Here is a 26,892-nt window from a genome sequence, read left to right as displayed (position 1 = left end):
AAGAAACACACAGGAACACGTTTATGCTTTGTTTTGCATTTATTTACAGCGCTATAAACAAAATATTCATTAAGTACGGTCATGACAGAAGTAATTGAAAATAACTTGATTGTTCTCTCTCTCACTCATGTCTCTCGCTCTCTCCCTCTCATTATTTTTTTTAGATACAGAAGCCAGCAATGATAAGATTTCATCATCCAATAGTTATCATAGCAACAGCCAGACACATGAGCTTCCCAGCTAATCGAACTCACGGAAAGTTGTTAGATCTGGGGATGTTAGTATTTCACAAAGATTGAAGTGTGACCAGAGTCGCATTTCAATTTCCAGTTGCATGGGGTATAAAAGACATCACCGCCATTGGTCAAATCATGCTAACTTGACACGCTATTGCTTAGGAATCAATAAGATTGTGCGTTATGTATCGTAAGTAGCGTCAGTATTTAAGCACAATTCTAAGTCGCACTTTACTCTCTGTAAACACCCCCCTGAACTTGTCAAACGACAAATGTTGATAAGATACCCCAGCGAGTCCTTTTAGACGTGCATTGAGAGGCTGTTACATACAATGTAATATACAGGTAAATCTGCTTATGGGCAATTCCATAAAATTATCAACCCTTTTTTACGTCCGACCCCCATTTTTCTCAAGTCTTGCTTCACTTCATAAACTAACCAAGTCATGGTCCTTTAAGAGCATCACAGACTTCAAAAGACGTAGACTTTTTTACATGAATGTATAAATTAAATTTAGTTGTTGTTGTATTCATGTTTTGCTACATTTATGCATTTATACATAATATTTTACATTGTATTTGGATATTTTTATATGGTTAATAAATGAAATAGAATTAAATTGAATTGAAAAGAACAAGAAATCAGAGACAGAAAATTTCATGAAGGTCCAACATATAGGGGGTCGCATGTACATATTTTATGGAATTGCCCTTAACTCTTTGCCTGCTTTGTTCGACTAGAGTAACATTCAGGGGGCTGCCAACTTCGACTCAAGTAATATTTCATTCACAATACACACAGAGTGTATAAAGTCTATTGTTCAGACACACATACACAATAGTGATGTGTGCAATAAACCAATCAAAAGCTTTTGTGAGCTGAATTAGCATGGTCAATGCAAAACCCCTCTAAAGGTTGCACCTTGAAATTACTATGACGCAGGAGTGATTCTGTCTGTGGCAGGCAAAGAGTAAAGTCTTTTGGGATCAAAGAAATCTTGTTCTATTTCAGCAAAATTAAACTAAAAAGATATAATTACACAAGTCTGCATATTCAGGTCTGAAGAAATGCTCTGACTCGGGCAATTATTTGACTTTTGGAAGGTCAGCTTTAGCCGAGTCCATTGTATATCACTCAAGACCTATCTATTTTTATCATCACTGTCATCACTTCAAACTCTCATGAGTAATGAAAAATGTTTGTACATATTTATCATGGCAAGTTTAGCTGCAAGAAACGTGTTACTCAGCCTGAAGTCCACAATAAACTCGAGTTGCTCTATGAGTTGTAGTTTTTTTAGTCCCCTCCACAACTTCTTATACCATTCCAAAGAACAGTCGCCAGCCATCTGCCTAATATTATGGGGCCCGTCTTACAAAGAGCTGCGATAGATCCGATCAATCACAACTATGGAAAGCCAGCAACGACAACATCTCAAATACATGTTTGTTCAAAATATTTTCTAGAAATGACATATACATTCACTGTTTTCTTGACAATTGAGTATGCTTCACTTTGTTTTCAAAGGACATTGAGCAAATTTCCAAAAGAAAAAATTATGGTATGGATGGACTTCCATATAGTTGGGATTGATCGGATCAATCATAACTCTTTGTAACTATGATGTATATTCATGCATTCAATGTTTTCTTGAAAATTCACTGTGCTTCTCTTTGTTTACAAAAGACATTGTGCAAATTTCCTGTAGAAAAAATCATGACATTGATGGATTTCCAGAGCAATCGTACGATTGATTGGTTCAATCGTAAGTCTTTGTACAACGGGGCCCGATCTATCCTTGAGCCCTATATTCAGCAAAGGATATACTGTTGTTTTCTTCAAGATCATAAGCACGTGTGTCATCAATGCATGAGCATCAAGAAATGTTCTTTCAGTTCTCCATACAGTTCCTCAGACTTAGTTAGATGTTCAGGAAAGATCCTCCATTACGATCCTGTGAAGTACAATGAAAAAAGGAGGAAATAAATAATTATAAGTTGAAGACATAGATTCTAGTCAGAGATTGTTGCGCACATGCACATGACCAGGCATTTGTTTTACCCGACTCGCACATTTTACTTTTGAGAGGGGATGAGTAAAATAAATGAAGTATGACCAGTCTTGGTTTTGCGATGAGCATGGTTTTGTCAAATAACAACATCACCATCTTATAAAACAAGTAATGCACATCATTTTCATATATAATTACCCATATAATACTTTTAAAGGGTCCAAATGTTTAAAATGTATAATCATTACTTTTTAAGGGTCCAAATGTTTAAAATGTTAAAAATGAACCTTGTGTGTATACTCTCTCACTGTTGTGTAATATTTGGATATTATTGTCTACTATTCAATATACAGTAATAATATAATAATAAACATCAATTTAATCAAAAACTAAATGACAACTTAATTTTACACCAACCCTACACATGCCCCAGTCAACAAACGGCTCCCCATAATACACATGTATAGAGCTTCAAGTGCTTATGGTATTTGCAGGGTGCAAACCATGGATATAAAAAGAACTGGATAGCGATCGTTGTATACTGCTGTGCACACAACTTTAAAGCTAGAGGAAGAGTACTCCATGACACAATTAACAGTATATGGGACCATACCAACAGGTATGAAACAACATGCAAGATAAAAAAAGTGGAATTTTGTGCACACTTGACCTTTTATAGAGTACTTTAAAGTGTTTCCGGTGCCCTCAAAAGAACATGTTGTTCCTTTATCAATTTTTTTTTATACTGATGGTGCAAATAGGTATGAAAGACAAGGAAGTCTTACCAGATGTTGTTGAGACGGAAGTGGTGGATACCGTGATGCCGGAGATGGTGGCGACGGGTGCTGTCGTTACCGGTGCCTGCATGAACTGCTGCCCTTGAGGAGGACCCGGGGGGTGCGAGTGAGGTGGCATCGGAGGGTACATTGGTGTTGGACCGGTAGAGGGCGCCGTAGGTGGTCGGTAGTACCCTGCGCCTGGATGATTGGGGTAGCCGTACCCGTGGACGGCATTGGGGTCGTACGGGGGAGCATGGGCGGGCGGGGCAGGTGGCCAGTACCCCACAGGGTACGAAGCAGCAGGTGGCGGGGCCGCTGGTGTCGCTCCCGAAGGCTTGGAATAATTCCGGATGACCAGCATAATGTCGGTTTTGACATCGTTCCATCTCTCCTCCGGGATGCGCCTCATGCTGCTGACGATGGTGCGAGCAAAGTCGTTGAGTTCTGCTGAGTGCGGAGAGTCGGGAGTGGCTGTGGGCTGGACGGGACCTTTTTCTATTATTCTTGCACATATCTGAAAAAAAGAGAAAATGCGCAAACAGAGAGAAAGTTATAGTGAAGACATTGTTTCAGTAATAAACAGTAAAGAGACAATACATGAATAGTACTGCGGTGTATAAAATGGAGTTGGCACCTTAGAAATCATAATAATTATATTATTATCATTATAAACAATGAGCTTCACTTTCACTGGTTTGATCCAATAGCAGGGGCCCGTTTCTCAACACATGGACAAGTTAGTCATATCTTTATCCACCAACCACGGAGTTAGTTCCAATCTTACTAAACCTGTTTCTTGAAAGGCTTCCTAACTAGAATACCTTGATATCGATATTATCGGTAAAAAGAGCAGACGAGGCGTAGCCTTAGTCACAAAATAGCATAATTTTCAAAAAGAAAAATTATGACAAAATTGCAAATATTATGATGAATTGGGAATTAAATCTTTTCAAAATAATAGCACAGGTGAATTATGCATCATACATACTTAGACCATGAAGACTGGAGCATTCAATTGCAGAGAACATTAAATTATGAATAATTCATTTCATGACTAAAAAATCACTTGTGGACGTTGAGATGGGTACCCCCGGAATACCCAATTTTAATAGTTAACGAAAGTAAACCATAACGGTTTTCTTTGTAAAATGATGATAATTATACGGACTTTTACGATTCCAAACGTCATCAAAATATAGTTTAACGAAACATTTTTAATCATTGATACCAAAAGATACGACATTGGACAAATTGTATGCATAAATTAGAGATAGAATTCATCCAACTGTTAATAGGGGTCTGAAAACAACAAATACGAGTTCAGTTATGGATGGCCCGACGTGGTAGAATCTTTATCGAATAAATCATTTTACTATTTCAAAATGAATGGTTTTGTGGCGTTTACCAACAGTTTTTATAGTTTCTTTGTATTACAATTATCATTGAATGCATTAACCCACTTGTTTTGTGATGTAATTTCAACCTCTATGATTGATAACGTAAGATTATAATTTAAAAATTTCTAGGCACTTTCGCATGTCATAGTCTACCCACGTGATGCCACTACGTCATTAAGAAAGAAGTTATGACAGGTTCGGAGGTGTCATAAATATTTAGTGAGGTTGTTGTACCCGATCTTGGTAAAGAGGGCTTCGTGAAACGGTTAGCGGACAAGAAGCTCACTATCTCCGATTTAGTCAAGAAGTTAGACTTATGACGGTGTTGAGAAACGGGCCCCAGGAAGATAATAAATGGTCCTAAAAATAGCTACATTTTGTTTTTGCTTATATTTTGACAGAACGTAGAATAAAAGTTATTCCTTCAAATAAGATATTCAATAACTTTTTGATTTTTTAAAACCCAAATGCTAATTTTGGCTAATTGCACAGAACCTTGACTTGGGACCTAGATGCTGGATTTTGATCTTGGCTGTCAGGATATAAAACAAAGTGACATGGTATGTCATACTAAATGTTTACACATTATCAGAGATGCCAACCTAATCAAGAACGTTTCACTATTTCAAAGGCTGAAAATAAGTATTTTGGTAAGAAAATCAGTATTTTCACAGAAATACCACATCACATAAACAGAAACTTTAGAAATCAGTAATTTACATGAAACCACCAGTATTCTTTCTCATTTTTCAGTAATAATTATTAAAAAAAGAGTACTACTTGGCAACTCTGCATTATGGAGCGTTGTGGCCCAGTGGATTAGTCTTCGGACTTTGAAACTGAGGGTCGTGGGTTCGAATCCCAGCCATGGCGTAATTTCCTTCGGCAAGAAACTGATCCACAATGTGCTGTACTCAACCCAGGTGAGGTAAATGGGTACCGGTAGGAAGTAATTCCTTAAAAAGCTGTGTGCGCTATGAACGCCTAGCTTAGCCGGGTAATATAGGAGCGCCTTGAGCACCTAACAAGGTGGATATGTGCGCAATATAAATACCCTATATTATTATTATTATATTATTATTATATTATTATTATTATTATTATTATACATAGGTTGTTGAAGACCTATGTTGTGCCATGTCTGTGTAACAGGATGCTGCAAGAAAATATTTGCTATCGACTGCAAATTTCAGATGAAAATTTACAAGAGGCAGATTAATTTTAACTGATGCAAATCAAAGTTTACTTCTTGAGGCAATGAGCAGACCACCCATCAATTACAATATTGCAATGAAATGAGTGACTTGCAACTAATTTTGGGTCCTAAAATTGACTTGCGATCAATTGCAATGTTGTTGGCAACACCCCATCAGTCATTTACATTCTGTTGATGGAATGAAAATTGATAAACTAACCCTTTCTATGGTGCCGACATCCATCTTCTCGACCGGTGCTGTCTGCATCAGGGGCGCTCTCGTCTGCAACGAGGGAACTGCCGTCTGCATCGAGGAAACTCCTGTCTGCATCGAGGGATCTCCCGTCCGCAACGCGGGTACTCCTGTCTGCATTGAGGGATCCCCCGTCTCCAACGCGGGGACTCCCGTCTGCAATGAGGTAATTCCTGTCTGAATTGAGGGAATCCCTGTCTGCAATAAGGGGACTCTTGATGGTATCAAGGGAACTACTGTCTGGATCGAAGACACCTCCACCTTGGCACCGACCAACTCCTTCCCGTCACTCCATCCCTGCAGAGTTGCTCCACCTGCGCTGGTGCCCAGACCGGTTCCACTGGTACCAGGGGCGGTGTCAACAAGTTCTTCAATCTTGACAACCTGCATGGGCTCTTCGATTGGATCGGTCACGATGCTGTCCGTGAGGCTTTCAGTGAGGCTATCAGTGTGGCTACCAGTATGGCTACCAGCTTGGGTGTCCAACTGCTCTCCCTTTCTTTTCCTCTTGTTGTATATACCTAACTGCAAACACAATAACATTGCAATCCTAGTAACTGATACAAGCTGAAGGGGACACAATAATATAGAAAATGCCTTACTATTGTTTTGAAATATTGGGGGGGGGGAGGGAGGTGTCATAAAAAATGTTTGAAAATTACCACAACTTTATCAATGACTCTCGATTGAAACAAACAATTTTCTTTTCTTAACAAATATAGAACATGACTTCATGGTCTAAACGGTTGAAAAATAGCTTATTACTTTGAATAAAATGATGTGTTATTAGGTTTGTTTACAAAACTATGTATTTACATTTCCCATGGTAAATTTCATTTGGTACAATTCCTATGGTACATTTCCTATGGTACTTTTCCTGTGGTACTTTTCCTACAGTACATTTCATGTGTGTACATTTCCTATGGTACATTTCCTGTGGTACATTTCCTATGTTTCATTTCATGTGGTACATTTCCTGTGGTACATTTCCTGTGGTTCATTTCTTACGGTACATTCCCTACAGTACATTTCATGTGTGTACATTTCCTATGGTACATTTCCTGTGGTACATTTCCTATGGTACATTTCCCGTGGTACATTTCATGTGGTACATTCCCTGTGGTACATTTCCAATGTTACATTTCCTATGGTAAAAATCCTGTGGTACATTTCCTATGGCTCATTTCTTGAAGTACTATTCCTGTGGTACATTTCCTATGGTACATTTTCCATGGTATATTTCCTATGGTTCATTTCCTATTCAATGATTCCCTCTCCGGAGATGAGCATTGATCATGCAAATGAATACAACTCACCGTAACACCTTTTCGACTCCTGATCCTGACAATGTGGTCCGATAGGAACTTAAAAGATTCTTTGATCCACTGCTCCCTGTCGGTCAACCTGTGGTCAGGTGGGAGAAAGGCGCCCTCTGGGAGGTACTTACTCCGGCCGATGTTGTCCAGTCTCCCGTAATACGTACGCATGTTTGTCATCCAAGTCGTAAGTTGGGCCACTGGAAGAAAAATTGAGGGTAAGCGAGTCAGATTGTAGGGGTGAACCTGGTGTTTCATAAAGCCGTTTGTAAGTTACAAGTGACTTTGCAAATGACCGGTGACCTTTTCTCAGGAATTAATCAACACAAATAAAAATCTTGTATCATTTACCACAAGAAACGATTACCAATCATTCTTAAAGTCAGTCGTAATTTACGAACAGCTGTAACACCCACCAGCACACAAGCAGATAATGAACTGATCCACATAGTTTTACTTAAAATTGCATTGCAAGTAGGAACATGCTAATCAGGAGGTCCTACACTATTTTCAATGTAACATGAATCAAAATTTTCAAACCTATCATGATGAATTCTTGATGAATATTAATAACTTCATGAAATAAATTTTGTGAATGTCACATAATCACTGAGAGGGACACTACTTATAGTAACAATTATTCTTACTAACAATACCACAATCCTTATGCTGTGTTTCATAAATCTCTTACTAAAATTTAAATGAACATCTTCTTTGGTGCTAAGTCCCCTACATAGAGATATATAATTAAGCACAAGAAAGGGCCATCAGTCTTTAAAAAAAATCACGCAGAACTTACAAACAGCTTTTTGAAAAGGTCAAGATATATGTGGTAGTAACCCATCAACTAACATAATATCTAATCATCATTATCAATAATTAAAAGAACCACTAGATTCCCCATCCTCAATAGATTAAGGGATGAAAGTAGAGAACTCACGTGAGCAAACGTTTCCTTCTTCGTCAACATACTCTTTGGCCTTGTCCTCTATAATGCGTCGCTTGAGGTTGGTGCGCCGGAACTCTCTGCACCGCTTGTCATAAAATCGTGGATTGTCTCTGTACCATTCAGCAAGTTCTTTCTCCTGCTCGGGAGTGAAGAGGAAGGCAACGATGTTCCGCCGACGCCTCTTCTTGCCCGTCTCGTCGTAGCTTTCATCAGGGAGATCCGGAGAGGGCTCGACAGGGTTGCTGCGCACTCTCCGAGGGGGCGGGACGGCTATGGGTACATCACGGGGGTCTTGTTCTTCCTCCTCATCTTCCTCATCATCATCATCCTCAAAGAAGCCCCGTGCCTCATCCTCCACCTTCCCAAAATACCTCTTCTGTTGTGACCTCCTAGGAGAAACCCGAGAGTTCTGGTTGAAACTTGGGGGCGCCCTTCGTCCGCTTCTCAAGTGCGATTCGGTTCTGTCTGTGGAGGTTGACGAGAAGGCACCATTAACTCTTTGTTTATACGCATCCATGTCTGTACATCTGGAACATGTGTCTAATTCTGCGTGATTGAGCCGGACTTAGGCACATAGCGTGGGATTTTAGAGTGATGAACTTGAGAGAAATTGTTGTAAACTTGTAATGTTCTCAGAATTATGTTCTACTTTAAAAAATATTGTCAAAATGAAGCACAGAACAAGTGTTGCTGATCCAGTTAGAAGACTCCATCTTCATTTTTCTCACGATGCATAAAGTTTTATATAAAGTTAAATATCCCAGCAATGGAGTGAATCTTTCATGAAATTTATACATGTAGCTGTGGAAGATTATGAAGACAAAAGGGACAAAAAGAATGCAGACTAAAAATTTCTCAGAAGCAAGTTCATCGAAAATCCTTTCCGCGTTACATGCCACTATGATCATCATTTCCATTTTCAAAAGGAGAGATTACATATATTAAACATTGGATCGTGATTGCATACATATGTACCAACAAATGTTTACAAAGTGTACATGTTAACCTTTCTGAAGTGTATTATGTGATTGTGTTTTAATTATGTACACATATTACTGCCTGACACTTTCATGAAAAATATGTATTTCCCCACCCCTCAACATTTTGTGATAATTTCTGCTTCTCAATCATTTCATGGAGCAAAATAAAAAAGGGCTTTATAGAAACCTTGGTCTTACTGTGATTGAATAGCGACCAAGTAAGTTGGCAACTTCTATCTTATCATAATATGCCACAAGTGCATACATCGACTCTCTGAAGTCTTATGGGGCAATAATAATAATAATAATAATGAAACGTTTTTGTATAGCGCAAAATACATAAGCAAAGTTGCATGTCTCTAAGCGCTTTTTACAGGAGTGGAGATGGAGGGCACTGGGTTCTTACATTAATTGTTTACAAAATGGTGAATAAATGTGTTTTCAAGCTATTTCTAAACTTTTCGTATGGTTGTATATTTCTAAGATATTCTGGCAGATTATTCCATAAAATAGCAGCTGCATGTGAAAATGATCTTTCCCCATATGACTTTGTCACAGTATGTGGGACCTGTACTAATGACTTTTTACTTGAACGTAGCATTCTGTCAGGTTTATATGCCAATATGGTGTTAACAATTCAATGAGATACAATGGAGCAAACTGATGGAAACACTGGTAAGCGAATAAAAGTACTTTGTAGTGTATGCGGGATTGGATAGGTAGCCAATATAAGTTTTTTAACTTAAAGAGTTAAAGAGTCATATGGGGCAATAAAGTCTATTTGATATCAAATGCAAATTTTGCATGAACACCTAAAGTAGTCTTCAAGTTACATTTGCTTTGCCATGAACGGCAAGACGTATGTTTGATTGATCAAGCGTAACTATTTTCTGCGAAAAAATTAAGTGTAACTTATGATCAATTGCAAATTTTGTGTTTAATCCGAAGACTTATACATTTGTACACTTGATTTGCAATTAAGTGTACAAGTTTCTTACACTGTCCCTCTTTTGACAAAAAAAAAATCCACAAATACATGTACCAAGGAGCTCTATCAAAACTACATGTAAACTTTTGTTCGTATAATCTAAATGAAACTCAAGACACACACATTAATTTTTTTTACAAAATATATGAAGGCATTTATTTACACCAAACGATCATTCATGATGACAATGAAATTCATTTGCAAACTTTACACTGAACAAAATACAAACAAAAAAGTGAATATGTGGGCTGTGTGTATACTACATGAGAAAGCCAAATATTGAGGTTTTGTAAAGAATCAATTAATTGTATTTTATTTGAAATTCATGAAAGCAAAATTTGTATGAAGGCATGAATGAGGATGAGAAACTGACAACTGCTCCGATGGAAAATCTGCATGTTAACTCAAGTGAAACATAAAACCTTACCTCCAAATCTAAAACGTTCAAAAGTTTTAATAATCCTTATCTTTACATTTATTCTGAACAAAAAACTCTAATACAATCCTAATTCTAACCCTATGCCCTCTGAGATATTAAGAACGTAGCAAATGTCACAGGAGTAGATTCTTGTTGACAAGCAAAACAAAAAACAAACAAAAAAGACTAACATACAGGCACAAACATACATCCACACCACAATAATTAAATTTCCCAATTTACAAAATGAGTCTTATAACTCTCCACATAGTTAGGTTTCTCTACACAACTTAAATTAAAGGCTAATTCATTGTCTGTATCATTGAGTTATCTCACAGTGTATATTTGAAGACTAGATATCTATAACACACAGTCAATGAGAGATCACAACACAAGAGTGTCGGCCAGTTTGTTCCCCTTTAACCATAGAATTAACTTAGTGCAGTTTGGCGGAATACTGGTTGCCTCCTCATACACAAAACAGAAATCATTTAATTCCATAGAGATTTTTTTCCCCCAAAATTTATTTTGTTACAAAAAACGAGAAGAATAGGATTAAATTAGCATACAATTGATTATTTTAAATTAAATTATTTGGTACATTATCTTTGTCATGTATATTGAAGAAGAAAGATGAACCCCAACAATCCACAGAAGTGTTGATTAAATTTAATGTTTAGTCTGGAGTTAAACCTTGGTTCACACAACAATAATTATGTTGCCAATTTGCAAAGCAATTATTTTAACTCTCCACTTATTTTGGTTTCTCTATACCAATAACATTAGCTAAACCTTGGTTTAACGAACAAAACACAAACCTATGCATCGGCCTGTATTCTGACGTCGGTTGAAACTTAGGCCACGGTCTAACTCTGTGCTAAATTTATGGGAAGCCTGAAATGTCAAAATTTTGTTTACATTGTATGTTTCTTACGTTTATTGCAATAATGTGCTCTTTTCGATATCTTTATGGTGAAGAAAACTCTTTTTTTTAAAATCCTTCCCAGGCAGTTAAGAATGATTTGAGAGTCCAACGACCTGATAAACTAAACCTCATGTCACAATTGGCAATCCATAGTTAAACCACAGCTTAAAACCAGAGTTTAAATTAAATCCAACTTCGGAATATGGGCCAATGAGTTTATATATGAGTGGTTTAACTGCCCAATTGAAAATACAAATGTACTTGATAACATAATAAATGGCAAGCATTACCTGGGTATGATTTCACAAAACATATTAAACATTGGCAAGTTGAGAGAGAATGAAATCAAGCCATTTGATTGGTGGAAGGCAAATCCAACAAAGAAACAAGTTTTATGTAACATTTTGCTGTCTGAATGGCATCAACATGCATTCATTGTCCAACATATAAGTGCTTCTTACATCACCGAACATATCAAATGTACAGTTGGCTTTCCATACTTCATATACATTACATTGTAATATTCACATTCTAGGTTTTACGAGTGTAAAACATTTCCCATAGACTTGAATGTTAAAGGGGCACTTAAAAAAAAAAATCATAAAAATAAACATGAAATAAGAGAGTAGAATGTTTACCATCAGTGGATAGGAAATATATCTGACATTCCATATCTGACTAGAAAAGTGTACCTTGACAGGCTTATTTCAAGAAAAAATCAGCATTTATGATGACATCTCCTGACACAATCAAATTCATCACCTGAGACAGTAAAATGGGTCTAATTCTTGTGCCAGTCAAAATAGTTCCAAAGTTGGTGATATTTCTTCATAATTTGGGAAAAGGAAGTTCAGTAGTTACCCTCCATAGAATCAGTGTTACATGGCCAATCATATTCATTCACAAAATAAATATGAATAACAAAATACATCACAGATTTTTCATACTTAAAATACATTGTGATATTCACATTTTGGATAATAAAATATAACACTGCTGGCTTTCCATACTTCAGATACATGAACATTGTAATATTCACATTCTAGATGAAAATACAACATTGCTGGCTCTCAATACTTGAGATACACTGTGATTCACGCTCTAAAAAACAAAATATAGCAATCGTGGCTTTCCATACTTCAGATAATACATGTGATATTCACCTTCCAGATAACAAAATATAACACTGCTGGCTTTCCATACTTCAGATACACGTAAATTGCAAAATTCACATTCTAGAAAACAAATACATCACTGGCTTTCCATAGTTTCAGACACATTTTGATATGTACACATTCTAGAAAACAAAATATAGCCATACTGGCTTTTAATACTTGAGATACACGGATTCATTATCATACAAACTATAACACTGCTAGCTTTCCATACTTCAGACACATGAAGGATGTAATATTCCCATTCCAGCTAATAAAATATAGCATTGCAATCTAAATATCTAAGTGCTTTCAGATTTACTATTTCCCTCGTCATTGGATTCAATCAGTCATTCCCACACACAAAAGTATGCACATCCTCCACTCCCTGGGGAGTATTCCAGTCAGTCAGGAGCACATACAATACTGGACAAGCTACAATGACTTTCACATCTTACCACATAACTATCTAATTCAGCACCTGGGTGGAGAGTGGCAAAGTAAGGATTACCAAATGGCGCCTTGCCAAAGGATGCTAGGCCGTGGTAGGACTCAAACACACGACCTTCTCATTACAAGGCGAGATTTACTACCCCTACACTCTGTGTAGTGACGCGATATTCACATTCTAAATAGGAAAATAGCACTCCTGGCTTTGATCATAAGTCACATTCAAATGTAATATTCACATTCTAGATAAAAAATATGGCAATGCTGGCTTGCCATAGTTTTCACTGATTTAAACCTAAAGCATCTTTGTTTTAATATGGTGACCTGGTGTCATGTTCAATGTGCAATCTTATTAGAGATTCTTTGAGTGTTCAGCTTGGAATATTCGGGTTGCTGCTAACGCTGTCTTGACCGTGGTGATTGCTGAGTCGCTTCAGATTGAGCCTACAAAATAAAAATTTGAGTCAAGTGATGAAATTGCATTTAAAGAGAGAGAGAGAGTGAGAAATAAATGAAAAAACATTTTTAATCAAAAACTTAGATACAGCTTTCACTGACAATGAATGATGTCATAAAAAACAGAGTTAAAATTGTATCTTAACTTTTGTTCCCACTCGATCAAATTACACCATTTTGCAGTAAATGTAGCAAACCAGTCGCTTGCTATTGACAACAGGCTTTAAAGAACATAGCCAAGGGGGACTTATAATCTCGTTGCATTTTGTCAGGAAATTTCACAGAAAATTATAATTTCAACCACTAGGATGCAAGGATTATAGAAGCTTCTGATGGGAAAATCACTTTGTGAAAAGCGAGCAAGGTAAGATTCAAGGAGAGACCAAAGTTACCAAACATCCTTCATATGGGGTAAGTAATACAAACTGATTGAAGAGTTGATTTTCACTATTGATTGTACAATACAGTCAATGCAGTCGATCATAAAATCATGTCCTACAATCAATTGCTAAGTCATGTGTGACAGGTTCCTTTGCATACCTTTGGCGAAGACTGAACTGTTAGCTCTGCATTGGACTGGGACATCTGTGGAAGGTGGTTTACAATGGGTCTGACTGTAAGAGGAACGACTGGCACCTGTCGCTCCTTTTCCTTCAACTCCTCGCTCTGGACGTGGTACTTCATCACCAGGGCCCAGGACTCCTGGTAGAAGGATGTCAGCAGCGACGGGTGCAACGATGTCACAGCGCTTGACAGGAAATTCCCAAACCCTTTGGCCATGCTGTTGTTCTGGCCGGCAGAAACTGCTGCAGAGATGCCAGCGAGTAGCTGTTCCGCCTGCCCACAAGGTTGGGACACCTGATTCACCACTGGAAAGGTCTGGAAGGAATCCATCTGCGCAGGAAGTTGGGCTGTTGATGAAGCTGCAGTAGGTACGTTTACTGATGGTGAGGGTGCTGCAATGCTGTTCGGAATGCTTGGAAGTTTGTACAGATCTTCATAGTTTTCCTCATCCTCAGACCCGGACTGCTGTTGATCATACAGCCTGGACTGAAACTTTTGCTTGAGCTGCCAATAAACACAATTTAAAAGACAGTTTCTGAAATGCATAAACTAAACTGTAACAACTACGATGCACCAACTGAGTTTGATACAAAATGCGGCGGGACAGAACTAAATTGAAGAATTTGCATTACCCTGATAAAATATAATACCTAAAGAAATCTTTGTCAAACACAGTCTAGCACATTTTCAACTGACAAGTGATAATATAATTGCTACAGGTAGAGTTTCATGGTTGATATTTATTGAGAAATCCTAACAATAGAAAAGGTGTGCATAGCATAATACAAGTATTAAATAAAGCACAAAAATATGAATACTTACAATGCTGCCTCCTCCTCTATTACAAACATAGATGTGTGGGGAGATGAAGTCAAAGTTCCTCAGTATCCATTGATCCCGCCAGGTGAGTTGTCTCGACTTGTTCACAGACATAATCTTCCTAAGTTTGCCAAACCTTGTCCTCATCGACTTGTACCACACTTGGAGATGGTCTCCCGACTGCATGCCCAGCTCGCTTGCCTTATCCTCCCAAATGCTGTTCTTCAGGTCAATGTCTTTGTACCTTTGGTGGCTCTTGTTGAACAGTTCCGGGTTGGACTTGAGCCACTCCACCAACTCTTCTTCCTGCTCATCCGACAGAAACAGGCGGGCGGCTTTGCGCTTCTTTTTCATAGCAGGAGAGTCCGTTTCGTGTCGGGGATTGTCCGACAACACCTCCTCTTCTTCCATGTTTGCTCGACTGCGGCTTTCGCGGGGAGGATTCATCCTACTTGGAGCCGGTCTCTTCTGAACTCTAGTCACCGAGCCTCCGGAGGCTCGTCTCTTTGGCAATGTCCCTGAGAAGAAGAGCAGGCAAAAGACAAACTCTGATGAATTCCAAGTGCAATGCGTCACAGTTTCTTTACATACAACTTGATGGAATTAGAAGCTGATGAGTAAATAAAGCTCTTCAGGCTCTTTGGACGAGAAATGTCTGATGGATTTCCCCACATGGACGCTCCTGCTAAAGTCTTTGGAAGATGTGCACACGTGATAAAAGAAATTTTGGTCCTGGAGTCGACATTCTTTTACTTGTACAAGTAAATGATAACACTCTTACAGCTGTAAGTGTAATTGACCAAATGGTGTTAACTGTTCCATATGATGAAGGGGATTTCAAATCCTTACCAAATGATGACGTTTTTTTAAATTAAAGTTGAGGGAACAAAGAGAAGCAATGCGAAATTGGATTATCTTAGGTAACAAGAGTTGATAGTACTGAACTCATCTGATCATGATATGTTTCACTGATCGGTTAAAATCATTAGTAACTGACATGAGAAAGTATTATACTAAAATGATTGATAGCAGAATAGAAATACAGAAAGAAAACAACATAGAGCACTGTGCGAGTCTGAGATTGCATTCAAACAAAACTTTGAATGTAATCCCTGCCCCTAGGATCATGGAAAGTGTTTAGTTGAATACATGATTGTATTCAAGTAAACGTTCCTACAAGTATACATGTACATAATTTAACTTGGTAAAATAGAGCACTGTGGGAGTCTGATATTGCACTCAAACAATGTCTTGAATGCAATTCCCAACCATACAATCATAGTTCGAAAAATGTGTGGTTGAATACACAAGCGCAGTCAAGTAAACGTTGCTACAGATATGTATAACAATGATTGAGAATGCACATAAAGAATGTACAGTTGAATACACGATCACGATTGAAAGAACGTTATCGTTGAAAACACAGGTGTGTAGTGTGCTTGTATTCATTCCCATATTCATATAACTTGTGAAAACACGCTCAGCAAAGATATTCGATTTTGAAATGGAATACTTTTACAAACATGACTGCCATGAATGCAATCATGTTCACTGACCACTGGGTAGCATGCATGAGATTTGGCCCATGGTTGAGTTTCACTCACATGGTCAACTGTGCAGCGATAGTGAAGGGTGATATTCGTTACACATCACTGACAAAATATTTCATGAATGCTCTTTCACATACCACTGTTCAAATGGTATTACAAACATTCTATGAAGGGGTTATAATTCCTGGAGTCAGACAATTAATATTTCTCACTTTCTTTTGTATAATAAGGCACACTTCGCAAAATTATGCAAACCACAAAAACTTTCCTGACCTTGGGCAGTCTTTATATATACAGGTTTTTTCAATATTACTTGAACCTGCCCACAGAGAACACCTTTATTGTCTACCTTGAGCGTTTTTTATACACATATTTCACTTCACCATGCAATCTCCTGTACAATGATGCTACTCATTTTTCTCATCACATTTCTGCGTAGCCTGTATCAAAACTGCGCAAGAGCTGGATTACCATATACAAAGAATATCTGTTGTTCAAGGTTCATACCAACCAACCATACCCACCATATGTTATGTGTGAATGAATATACACACACAAACACGCGCACACATGTTCATGGTGGAAATAATGTAAGTTTTTTTTCTTCAGAACATGTTTTCTATTGATTTAAGGCCACCAAATTTGCTTTGCGGGCAACCAAAAATATGAAATCGATGATTTTGGTGGGCTGATCGGGCCACCAAGAAAAAAAAGTTAGTGTGGAGCCTTGGCTTACTTTTCTTTGATCCGTAGTTCCTTCCATTATGATATTCATTAAAATACCAATTGGAACCAGTTTAACCTAGTTTTGACCGGTTTTAATACTGAAAGACTGTGCTTACTTCTCTTTGTGCCGTAGTTCCTTCCATTATGATATTCATTAAAATACCTATTGGAACCAGTTTAACCTAGTTTTGACCGGTTTTAATACTGAAAGACTGTGCTTACTTCTCTTTGTGCCGTAGTTCCTTCCATTATGATATTCATTAAAATACCTATTGGAACCAGTTTAACCTAGTTTTGACCGGTTTTAATACTGAAAGACTGTGCTTACTTCTCTTTGTGCCGTAGTTCCTTCCATTATGATATTCATTAAAATACCTATTGGAACCAGTTTAACCTAGTTTTGACCGGTTTTAATACTGAAAGACTGTGCTTACTTCTCTTTGTGCCGTAGTTCCTTCCATTATGATATTCATTAAAATACCAATTGGAACCAGTTTAATCTAGTTTTGACCGGTTTTGATATTGAAAGACTGTGCTTACTTCTCTTTGTGCCGTAGTTCCTTCCATTATGATATTCATTAAAATACCAATTGGAACCAGTTTAATCTAGTTTTGACCGGTTTTGATATTGAAAGACTGTGCTTACTTCTCTTTGTGCCGTAGTTCCTTCCATCTCCACCATCCGATGATTCGGGCGACCCCAGGACATCGGAGGTCATGTGAGCGAGCGGGTCACAGAGATTACCGGCCTCGTCCTCGCACCATTCCTCACCGAGATCTTCGACCGTTGCCGATTCGTTATCGAGGTCTCCCATTTCTATGTTTTCCGTGCCTGTATGATGTGAATAACAAGGTCAGTGTTCAATTTTGTTTTCATTTCAAGAATACCGTTTGCGCTGCCAGATACAGACACAGGGTTCCCACAGAAATTTCAAAACAGAATTCCATGATATTTCCATGACTAAATTGCTGGTTTCCATGACTTCCTGTGACGTTCCGGGAGTTATGTAGAATTTGGGATGTCACAAAACTGGGAAAAATGGATATCATGAACACCAATTATAATAGCACAGTATGGTCACAGAGTATGAGAGTTGCAAGACACGACAAACTGGAAAGCTGCCATAGCCAAGTGGTAAATGCAATTCCATGACTTTTCACAAATTTTCCAAATTCCGTGACTTTCCATGACCACAATTTCTTTTCCAGGATTTTCCATGACAGTGGGAACCCTGCAGACAAATCTGTCTATTAAAGCTACCCAGAGGAAATAGAGTAAGTGCCCACTGTAGACAGGTTACCTTTATAGACAAGTTCTTTAAAAAAAATATTCTTTACAAATGGCAGACAATTTTGATGGACACTAAAGACAGGTTTTTCCCCCGAGACATGTGGTCAGTGGTCACTAACACAGTTTTGACTGTACAAGTATACAGGCAATAGGCAAGTTTAGCCAGCATTAATCAATACTTTGGGTAGTTTTGGTTCAGATTTCATGCAATAGTATTTGCACAGTGATCACTGGAAATTGGTATTTCAGTTTAAGTGCCACCATACATGAATGGATACTTATGTACATAACTCACTCTCTTGGCATGAAACGACCACTGGGCAAACTCTTTAATTAATCCCATTTCGTTGTATCATGCCAGTGCGTGAAAAACATATGCAAGGCAAGACGTTTTATCATGTATTCATCATGAATTCAATTCTTAATATAGAATCAAGAGAACATTCTGTGTTGTTGACAGATGTTAATTCTTGATTCACTGCTTTGACGGAAGTAAAATTCAACAAAAGCTTACGCATAGTCTGTATACGACTTGACGTGTATTATCACACAAGCCTCCTAGTTAGGGTAGTATATTTTGATAATTTTGTTATGCTAGAACCTTATAAATGAAAGCAAATCGTCAACGGAATTATAAACTGAAGTTATCAACTGAATATCTCTAAAAAATTTTTTTAGAGGTCACCTGATATACAAAAAAAAACCTTGCTCTTCGACTCGACTTGAAGTCGGCTTTTCGAGGATATATTCGCATTCATGGTGAAGCCGGTATTCCGGCTTTTCGGGTTCAAAGGGTTAAGTATGAATATTATTACGTTTTACAAACCTTTATGACATATGTTTATTAAACTACCAACAGATAGATCTATTTACTCATTTATTCAAATCTCTTTTTCTTCTTAGGCTATATCATCAGGGTATCATTGACCTGTTATAAGTACTACCATGATTAAAACCCAATTTCCATACATGTACATTTCTAGTTGCTATATCTGACAAGTCTCTGGCAAGCTTTCTGTCTGTCAAGAACAAACAGCAATGAAAACTCATTATGAGACGAGTTCCCCAATAGCATTTTAATGAGGATGAAATAACAAAAGGACAGCAAACTAAAGTGTGTACTCTACATTAATCAAACACATGATACTGAATATCAGTCATGTGACTGATCATGTGATAGACAACCACTCACCTTGAGAATCAGGTGACTTAGGAGAACTCCCATCCAATCCTCCTTGATTAGATCCGTATTCTGATGTATTCAATAAGTAAGAGATATAGGGAGGGGAGGAGAGCAAGAGAGAGAGAGAGAGAGAGAGAATTAGAAGAGTGACAGTCAAAATAATTATCATAATCATCATCATCATTAGTACATATACATCAGAATCACCATTCTCACTATTATCAAAATCATTATGACAATCACTTCTCATTTGCAGCTCCCAATTGGATATATAACTCCCTTTACTTTAAATATTGGTTATTTCCAAATTAATGTCTGAACTTATAAAAGACCAATTCCAACTGATTCTTCTTTGGCATCTTTATTCCTCACCTTCTCTCTTTTCCCTCCTCCTCTTCAGGCAGAAGGTTCAGTAATACTCTTATGTCCATGTTTCATGAATTAGATCCATATATACTAAGTTATGATGACATTTCAAAAGCTTAACCTTGGCTAATATTTGGATGTTTATTCCCTCAACGTGGTCTAACTTTATTGACCCTAAATGACCTTTGACCTCGGCCATGTGATCTGAAACTAGGACAAGATTTTCAGTGATACTTGGTCACCCTTGTGTCCAAGTTTCCCGAAATACTGTAGGTCCATATAATTTCTAAGTTATGGTGATATGATTTCATAAACTTATTCTTGGTTAAGATCTCTATGTTGACGACGCCACCGCCGTTGGAAAAGCAGCGCCTACAGTCTCGCTCTGCTATGGAGGTGAGACAAAAATGTTGCTTGTACCTCCCACATGTTTGACAACTCATATCCCACTGATTCGGCCCACAACAAGACCCAACCCATTGACTGCCGAATTATGTAATTTTCATTACCTTTGTACAGGGATCACTTAGTTCCAGAATGCAAGGGGTTAAGGGTTGAAACAAACTTTTTTTCATTTTACCTTGCCAGGCGGGTTCCTGCTTGATTTCAACAGCAAGCTCTTGTTCAGCTTGGGCCATCACACTTCAGAAGCTAACACAGGCCTTGGAGGCAAAGGCATCGCATAACATCATCCAACAACTATGTTCTGGGTTTAGATAGCCAACTGTATACAAAGAAAATAGGGAGTGTATGATTTAGTAGTTATAGAAATCAGTAACTTCCATGTCACTTCAATGACACGATTTAACACAGGCCTCGGAGACAGAAGCAATTGCCTCAATCACAAGCAATATTATTGCTAGCATAGCAACAGATCAAGCCCTTAGCAAATATTGCTTTATTTTGCATGCACAACCTTTTGATTACAAGTGCTTAAACCTTTATCTTGCCTTCAGAAAGCGATTGCTAGAGGTTTGAAAAAAAAGCAACATCATGCTGGTGCAAACATGATAGTGGTGATTATGAAGATGATCAGATGATGTTGATATTGATGATTATTATTATTTGTTTGGCGTCACCTATGCCTGGGAGGCGAAAAGCAAACTGAATCACTGTGACCCACAGGTCTCTCCTCCCGATATAACTGATTGGGGGAGTGCAGGTGGACCTTGTCTTGAGGACTCCATGATGATGTTTTTTTTTAATTTTGACATATACTTCTTCATCATGGAGTCTTGAACCCCCAGGCATATATGTATAAGAGACACATGTACACAAAGATGGATTTCCCTAGGAAATCCATAGTTAGAGGGTGAAATCGGACTGTAGGGTCGAATTTTATATATCTATGAACCTTCAGGCACCTAATGCGTAAATTATCGATCTGTTTGTCAACAAAGCAAAGACAATAGGCCTGACCCTTGAACTGCGTCGTGATGACGTACATCCGACTAGCGATGCCGTTTTGAAGAACAATTTATGATAAAAATTATTATTTAACAAATACTAAAATTTAATACGTGATTATAAATAATTAGTATATACTACTAGTTATTTATAATCACGTATTAAATTTTAGTATTTGTGAAATATATAAAGATAAACAACTGAATAGTCTAATAATAGTTTAATACAACGAAGTGCAGATCCCTCCATTTACATGTGTAGCTGTAGGTCAACAGAGTACCCATCATCAGTATCATCTAGACAAATTTGATTCTATTTTGGCCGTGTTTATGCTTCCACTTTTCAGGCCAGAATCAGCGTTTCCAAACCTGATTAGTCCAAAACACGGTTGCGTCCATGCTTACTTTCATTTAAACGCTGTTTCAAAACGCCGATCGTAAACTCACAAAAAGGTGCGTTTGTAAACGTCGTTTGACAAGAATCAGGCTTTCTGGGGAAGTATAAACAGAACCACGATCGTAAACGTGTTTAAATGACGTCATTTGGTGCATGCTTCTGGTGAGATGAAAATCCACGGGCAAATACAGTCGCATTGCTCCATGGTCGCATGTTACCTCCACGGAATTACCTCTCATCTCCCTTGTTACATTTGCATGTGTGATAATTGATTTAAGTACTATCACTTCCAATTTGTCATCACGATTAATGTTGAGGGATTTACACAAAAAAACCTGGAACATGAGTTATAATGAGGAGACATCGCCAGATGCCCATAAACAAATAGATGTTTTATTATTTTATTATGTTTACTTTAATAATCTTTATTTTTTCTCACTATCATCCTTACCATAGTGGAAAATATATGGCTATGTCAAGTAGCTCCATGCAATGACTAAAATATCGGAAATTGTTCGATGTTTAAATAACAGTCAACGTACCTTCCCCATAACCATGATAACAACTCTCGGAAAAAAAAACTTTTGAAAAAGGGCGCGCCCAATTTGACCTCGCTTTCCTGCTCATCGAAAATTACGATGCGAAGCCAGCTGGAGTTTGTGATTTCGCCTCTGAAAAGTGAAGCATAAACAGCACTCCCAGAACCACGTTTACGATCATGACGATCAGCATTTTGAATCGACGTTTTGAAAACGCTGATTCTGTCCTCGCAATGGAAGCACAAACACACCCTTTGATCACTTGTTCACTGCAACCATCCTGCCTGTGGGGAATCTACAGATAGGACTATGGTTAGACCAAAAGCTTCAGTCTCTGTATTTTGGTTGTTCCGCTGAACTGCGTTGGCTCACTTACCAATACATAGACTGAAGAGCTTGGAGGCCCGTTAGATCCGTTAGATCTAACATTCGGCGGAAACCTGATTTTCCGATCGTTTTTTTGTACACAAAATGTCACATTATGAAAAAGAAATTACATCCATATTTACGAAAAAATGTATAAAATTCAGAAATATCGTACCTTAGACCGCAGTTACCGCTAATTCCTTTCAAATGATGATCGAAACATCGTCATCTTCGATCCTTTCGTTGGTCAATGTAAGTTGCCATCTTGGATGACGTCATCATCCTTACAGACGTTTCTACCAGTCGCTATATATCGTGATTTGTGCCGCTGCTTTGCGCTTGTAGATGTGTGTGCGTTCGGAACTTGTCGCTCGCATTGATTCGCCAGGATATCGAAAATTAATCGGAAAGCCTTGATAAAAGCACAACTCATTGAACGTAGAGGGCAGCAACACACGGCTGCCATTTTTTTCATCTCCGGCAGAAGAATTAAAAAAATAAGGAATAAATCATTGGTAACGTATATTTTCGATATTTTATTACATTTATATAGTATCAAAAGAAAGATTAGAGTCTAACGAAAATAGTGGGCATTCGTTCAAGATAAAATAATGTCATTTAGAATTAAAAAAAAAAAAAATCTAGACAACCCAGTCCCCCGAATTGGAAGCAATGATTACACATGCAGGCTCGCACTAACACACTACCGTCTGTGAATGGGGATGATAGTAAAATGCAAGAAATTGTTGAATAAATCCCCAGAAACGACGGTTATTCCTGTCTAGACTATGGTATGCCAATGCTGTACACAGCACACACTTTAAAAAATCATCAAAATGTCACTTTTGTGACCAAAATTACTAATTTCCATACAGTTGAAATTTATTTTTCATTAGTAACCAGGGAATAATTTTTGTATTCACCAGAGTGCTAAAAAACTTAAATTTTGGGCATATTTTTGTGTACGCCCTCTATTGATGGAAAGTAATATGGTAAGAAAATTTTCATGTTTCAATCTCTATAGACTATAGTATTTGTACAGTGTAATTAAGAAAAAAATAATTTAAAGAATCAAATTTACTTAAGAGCCAAGTTATATGATGAATAGCTGTAATGGAAACAGACAGTGTAAAAAATCAAGCATTTGTCCCAAAGAAAAAGAGAAATTAAGCCAAATATTGCTACCCTTGGCCATGTTGGCTTATTTTGCAACACATTTCATAAATCATGGACTAAAAGTATGGAGATGTCATGTAACTCAACTGAGTCTGAGAACAAGCCAGGTTATAATCATAACCTTGTTCAGGGCGCGACTAACCCGCTTGCCCGGGGCAAGTGAAAATGACGTGCGGGCAAGCATTTCTCAAAGTCAATTGCCCGATCGGGCAAGTGGTTGTTTTGAAAATGAACAAGATAAATTGACAGTAAAGTTTAATAATTTTTTGATAAATTGCAATTATCGGCCAATTATCTCTCATACAATGTCATACCAGTAAAAAACAGTGGAAACATGTCAAATCAGCGCCAATTTACCGACAAAAGGCAACAATTTATCGCCAGCGGTCCCGTTCGATGGAGGCTGCCATCTTACTTTCTAAACTACAATGTGCGCATGCGCTACTAATCGACGAAGGAGCTAGCTGGGGAAACCCCTCTCTCGCCCTCTGAGCGCATGTACGGACGTACACGAGCGATCGCGATCGAGCCAGCCGAGTCTCGAGCTAGATCGCGCTGAATGCATGCAAGCTTCGGACTGACTCGGCCAGGACCAGACGTCCCGTATTTTATTCATTTCTAAAACATTTTAGTTTTTTTTTTATTTTAAAAATATATAAAAGAAACACCAAATATCATTAGTAATTTGTTATATGATTGGATTGCTTTTATTTGCTTGAAGTTTGAACTTTTTCCTCTTTCTTTCTTTTCTATCGTTCTTGCCCTTTTTTGTTACATATCTATTTTTATTTCCTGATCCTTTCTCTCTCTCTCTCTGTTCATTTTCTTTTTTTTCCTTCTTTCTCTTACTTGCCTTCTTTATTACATTTCTTTTTTTTTATTTCCTTCATTCCTTCTCCCTTCCACTCGTTTTTATTTTCGTTCTATCTCTCCTTCCATTATTTTCTTTTTTTTTCATTCTGGCCTCCCTTCATTCTTTCCTCCCTATCTTTCCTCCTTTCTTTCTTTCATTATTTATTTCATTTTGTCCTTATTCTTTTCCCTTTCTTCCTTCCTTCCTGTTTTCTTCTTTCTTTCCAAGAATGAAGGAAAATTTTCTTTCCTCCTCCTTTTTTCTTACTTTCTTTTTGTCTTTCTCTTCTTTGTTCTGATTTTCACACATTTATTCATCTTCCCTTTTCTTTTTTTTCTTTCTATATTCAATTCAAAGAATGACCGAAACCTTTTTATCTATTTTTATTCTCTCATCCTTCTTTTATTAGAACTTTCTTATATTTTTATTATTTCCTTCATTTTCCCCTTCATTTTTTCTTTCTTTCTTCTCAATTCATCTCTTTTCTTTCTCTCCTTCATTCTTTCGTTCACCCTCCCTTCCAATTCTGTACTTTTTTCACAAGTCTAACACTGTGTAGCCTTCTTTCTTGATTTTTTTTTTTGTCGATTGTCCCGTATTTCATTTTGTGAAATCTGGTCACCCTGGCCAGGACTCGGCTTCAACTTCAAACCAAATAAACAATGAGTCATCAGACTAAAAAAATAGGCGACTTTTGTCGTCATGATCGGCGGCCAGAACAACTTGAACAAGAGTCAAGAAAAAGAAATGCCAAGGGCAGCGCCAGTAAATCAAGTTCAGCCAGGACAGAAAAGAATAATTAAGAGCAAAAGAATTTTTGAAAAAAAATCGGGCAAGCAGTTTTTCTATCGGGCAAGCAAATTTTTTTATCACTTGCCCGACAGGGCAAGTGTGAAGTGATGAATTTTTTTTATGTAGAGGCCTGCCTTGTTCATTAAATGAGTGCCTTTCATCAGCCTCAGACAACCAATACAAATTTCTAGCAAACAGGGGCACATTAAAATGATTTTGGACAAGCTTCAAATCAGAAGATAAACTTTTGACGCGCAGTTAACCAAACGGCCATTCCAAAAAGACGAGCGGTAATACAGGACGTCAATTCCTGTATTTGGGACTAAACATTTCAAACTGCCCATGGACCATTTAATAAACATCTACACCAGATCAATATTACTGTAAATTTCCATAAAATCAAAGAATGATTACCTTGGAAACCAGACAATACACTCATACTCATAAAGTTAAGATAAAATATATGCATTTCAGGGTAAAGAGACGACAATACGTTACCTTAATCTGAAACGAAAAGGCCTCCGACTCCCCGCAGGGTCATCAAACGGAAGTGACGTCAGTGTGCTCCAAAATTCAGTTGTCTTTAATATTTGTAGATCAAATAAAACACTTTTCTTGCCACTTGGTTAAGAAAGCATATTAGTGCCCCTAACAGTATGTTACACATTTTATTCAATGTTATGTGTGCTTATATTTTCAGGAAGGTGCATATAGGTAGTTGTGATGTTTATATTACTTTATAGTCTTGCTGACAGCTAGGTAAAGAAAAGATGATATGTTTTGATTTTAATTTGATAGTAATTATTTAACGTTTTCAAGATTAGTAAGGGTTTGATATTTGTACCGATATTTGTATCATCAAGAATAATCAGAAAGTTTGTTTCCTAATAAGCATTATTTATTGTTTTACGGAATTTCTATACCTTTTAGAGGTTGGTAGATTTTTAATTCTTTAGGGATATATATGGCATTGTTTTTAACCTGTTGTAAGATAGTACCTGTTCACATATGGAATTAGAAGTTTAATACTTTGTTACATTGCTAATGGCACTTGTAATCACCAATCCATATACAGTCTTAAAGGGGAATCCAGCCTTGGTCATAATATGTTGTGTTTGAAAGGAGAAAAACAGAATGGTGAAAGTCTGAAAGAAATCGGACAAGCAATGAGAAAGTTATGGCTGTTCAAGTTTAAAATTTAGATCTCTAAGCAGAGGCGTCGATCCTGGGGGGGCAGGGGGGGCGATCGCCCCACCAATGAAAATATTGGGGGGGCAAACATATCATTTTGCCCCCCCCAATAATTCCGGATATGCATTAAAAAAAAAACAAGATTGTAATGTTCAGCAAGCGAGA

General features: G+C 37.6%; 2 protein-coding genes across 3 annotated transcripts; both read right to left on the bottom strand.

Moving 5' to 3' along the window:
• Positions 1 to 19: 19 nt before the first annotated feature.
• LOC129282368 (uncharacterized) lies at positions 20 to 26,094 on the bottom strand. 2 transcript variants are annotated; one of them, XR_010296766.1, is made up of 10 exons: positions 26,035 to 26,094; positions 20,588 to 20,731; positions 19,651 to 19,710; positions 17,814 to 17,999; positions 8,129 to 8,602; positions 7,189 to 7,388; positions 5,840 to 6,397; positions 3,034 to 3,541; positions 2,017 to 2,191; positions 20 to 1,855 (listed from the first exon to the last, which is right to left on the bottom strand). XR_010296766.1 is itself a non-coding variant. In XM_064114718.1 (9 exons), exons 2-9 carry the CDS (start codon positions 20,643 to 20,645, stop codon positions 2,184 to 2,186), a joined length of 2,052 nt encoding a protein of 683 aa, XP_063970788.1. In that variant the 5' UTR covers positions 20,646 to 20,731; positions 26,035 to 26,094; the 3' UTR covers positions 20 to 2,183. The 2 variants fall into 2 exon arrangements, 1 of the variants encoding a protein (XP_063970788.1); XM_064114718.1 differs by having other exon boundaries at positions 20 to 2,191.
• On the bottom strand, positions 10,232 to 17,302 carry LOC135157796 (uncharacterized). The gene is made up of 4 exons (XM_064114719.1): positions 17,284 to 17,302; positions 14,895 to 15,409; positions 14,049 to 14,576; positions 10,232 to 13,496 (listed from the first exon to the last, which is right to left on the bottom strand). The coding sequence occupies exons 2-4, from the start codon at positions 15,336 to 15,338 to the stop codon at positions 13,449 to 13,451; spliced, it is 1,020 nt and encodes a 339-aa protein (XP_063970789.1). The 5' UTR covers positions 15,339 to 15,409; positions 17,284 to 17,302; the 3' UTR covers positions 10,232 to 13,448.
• Positions 26,095 to 26,892: the final 798 nt, after the last annotated feature.

Source organism: Lytechinus pictus, unplaced genomic scaffold, assembly GCF_037042905.1.
Source record: "Lytechinus pictus isolate F3 Inbred unplaced genomic scaffold, Lp3.0 scaffold_20, whole genome shotgun sequence".
Lineage (NCBI taxonomy): Eukaryota > Metazoa > Echinodermata > Echinoidea > Temnopleuroida > Toxopneustidae > Lytechinus > Lytechinus pictus.
This window is presented reverse-complemented; position numbering and strand designations above follow the sequence as displayed.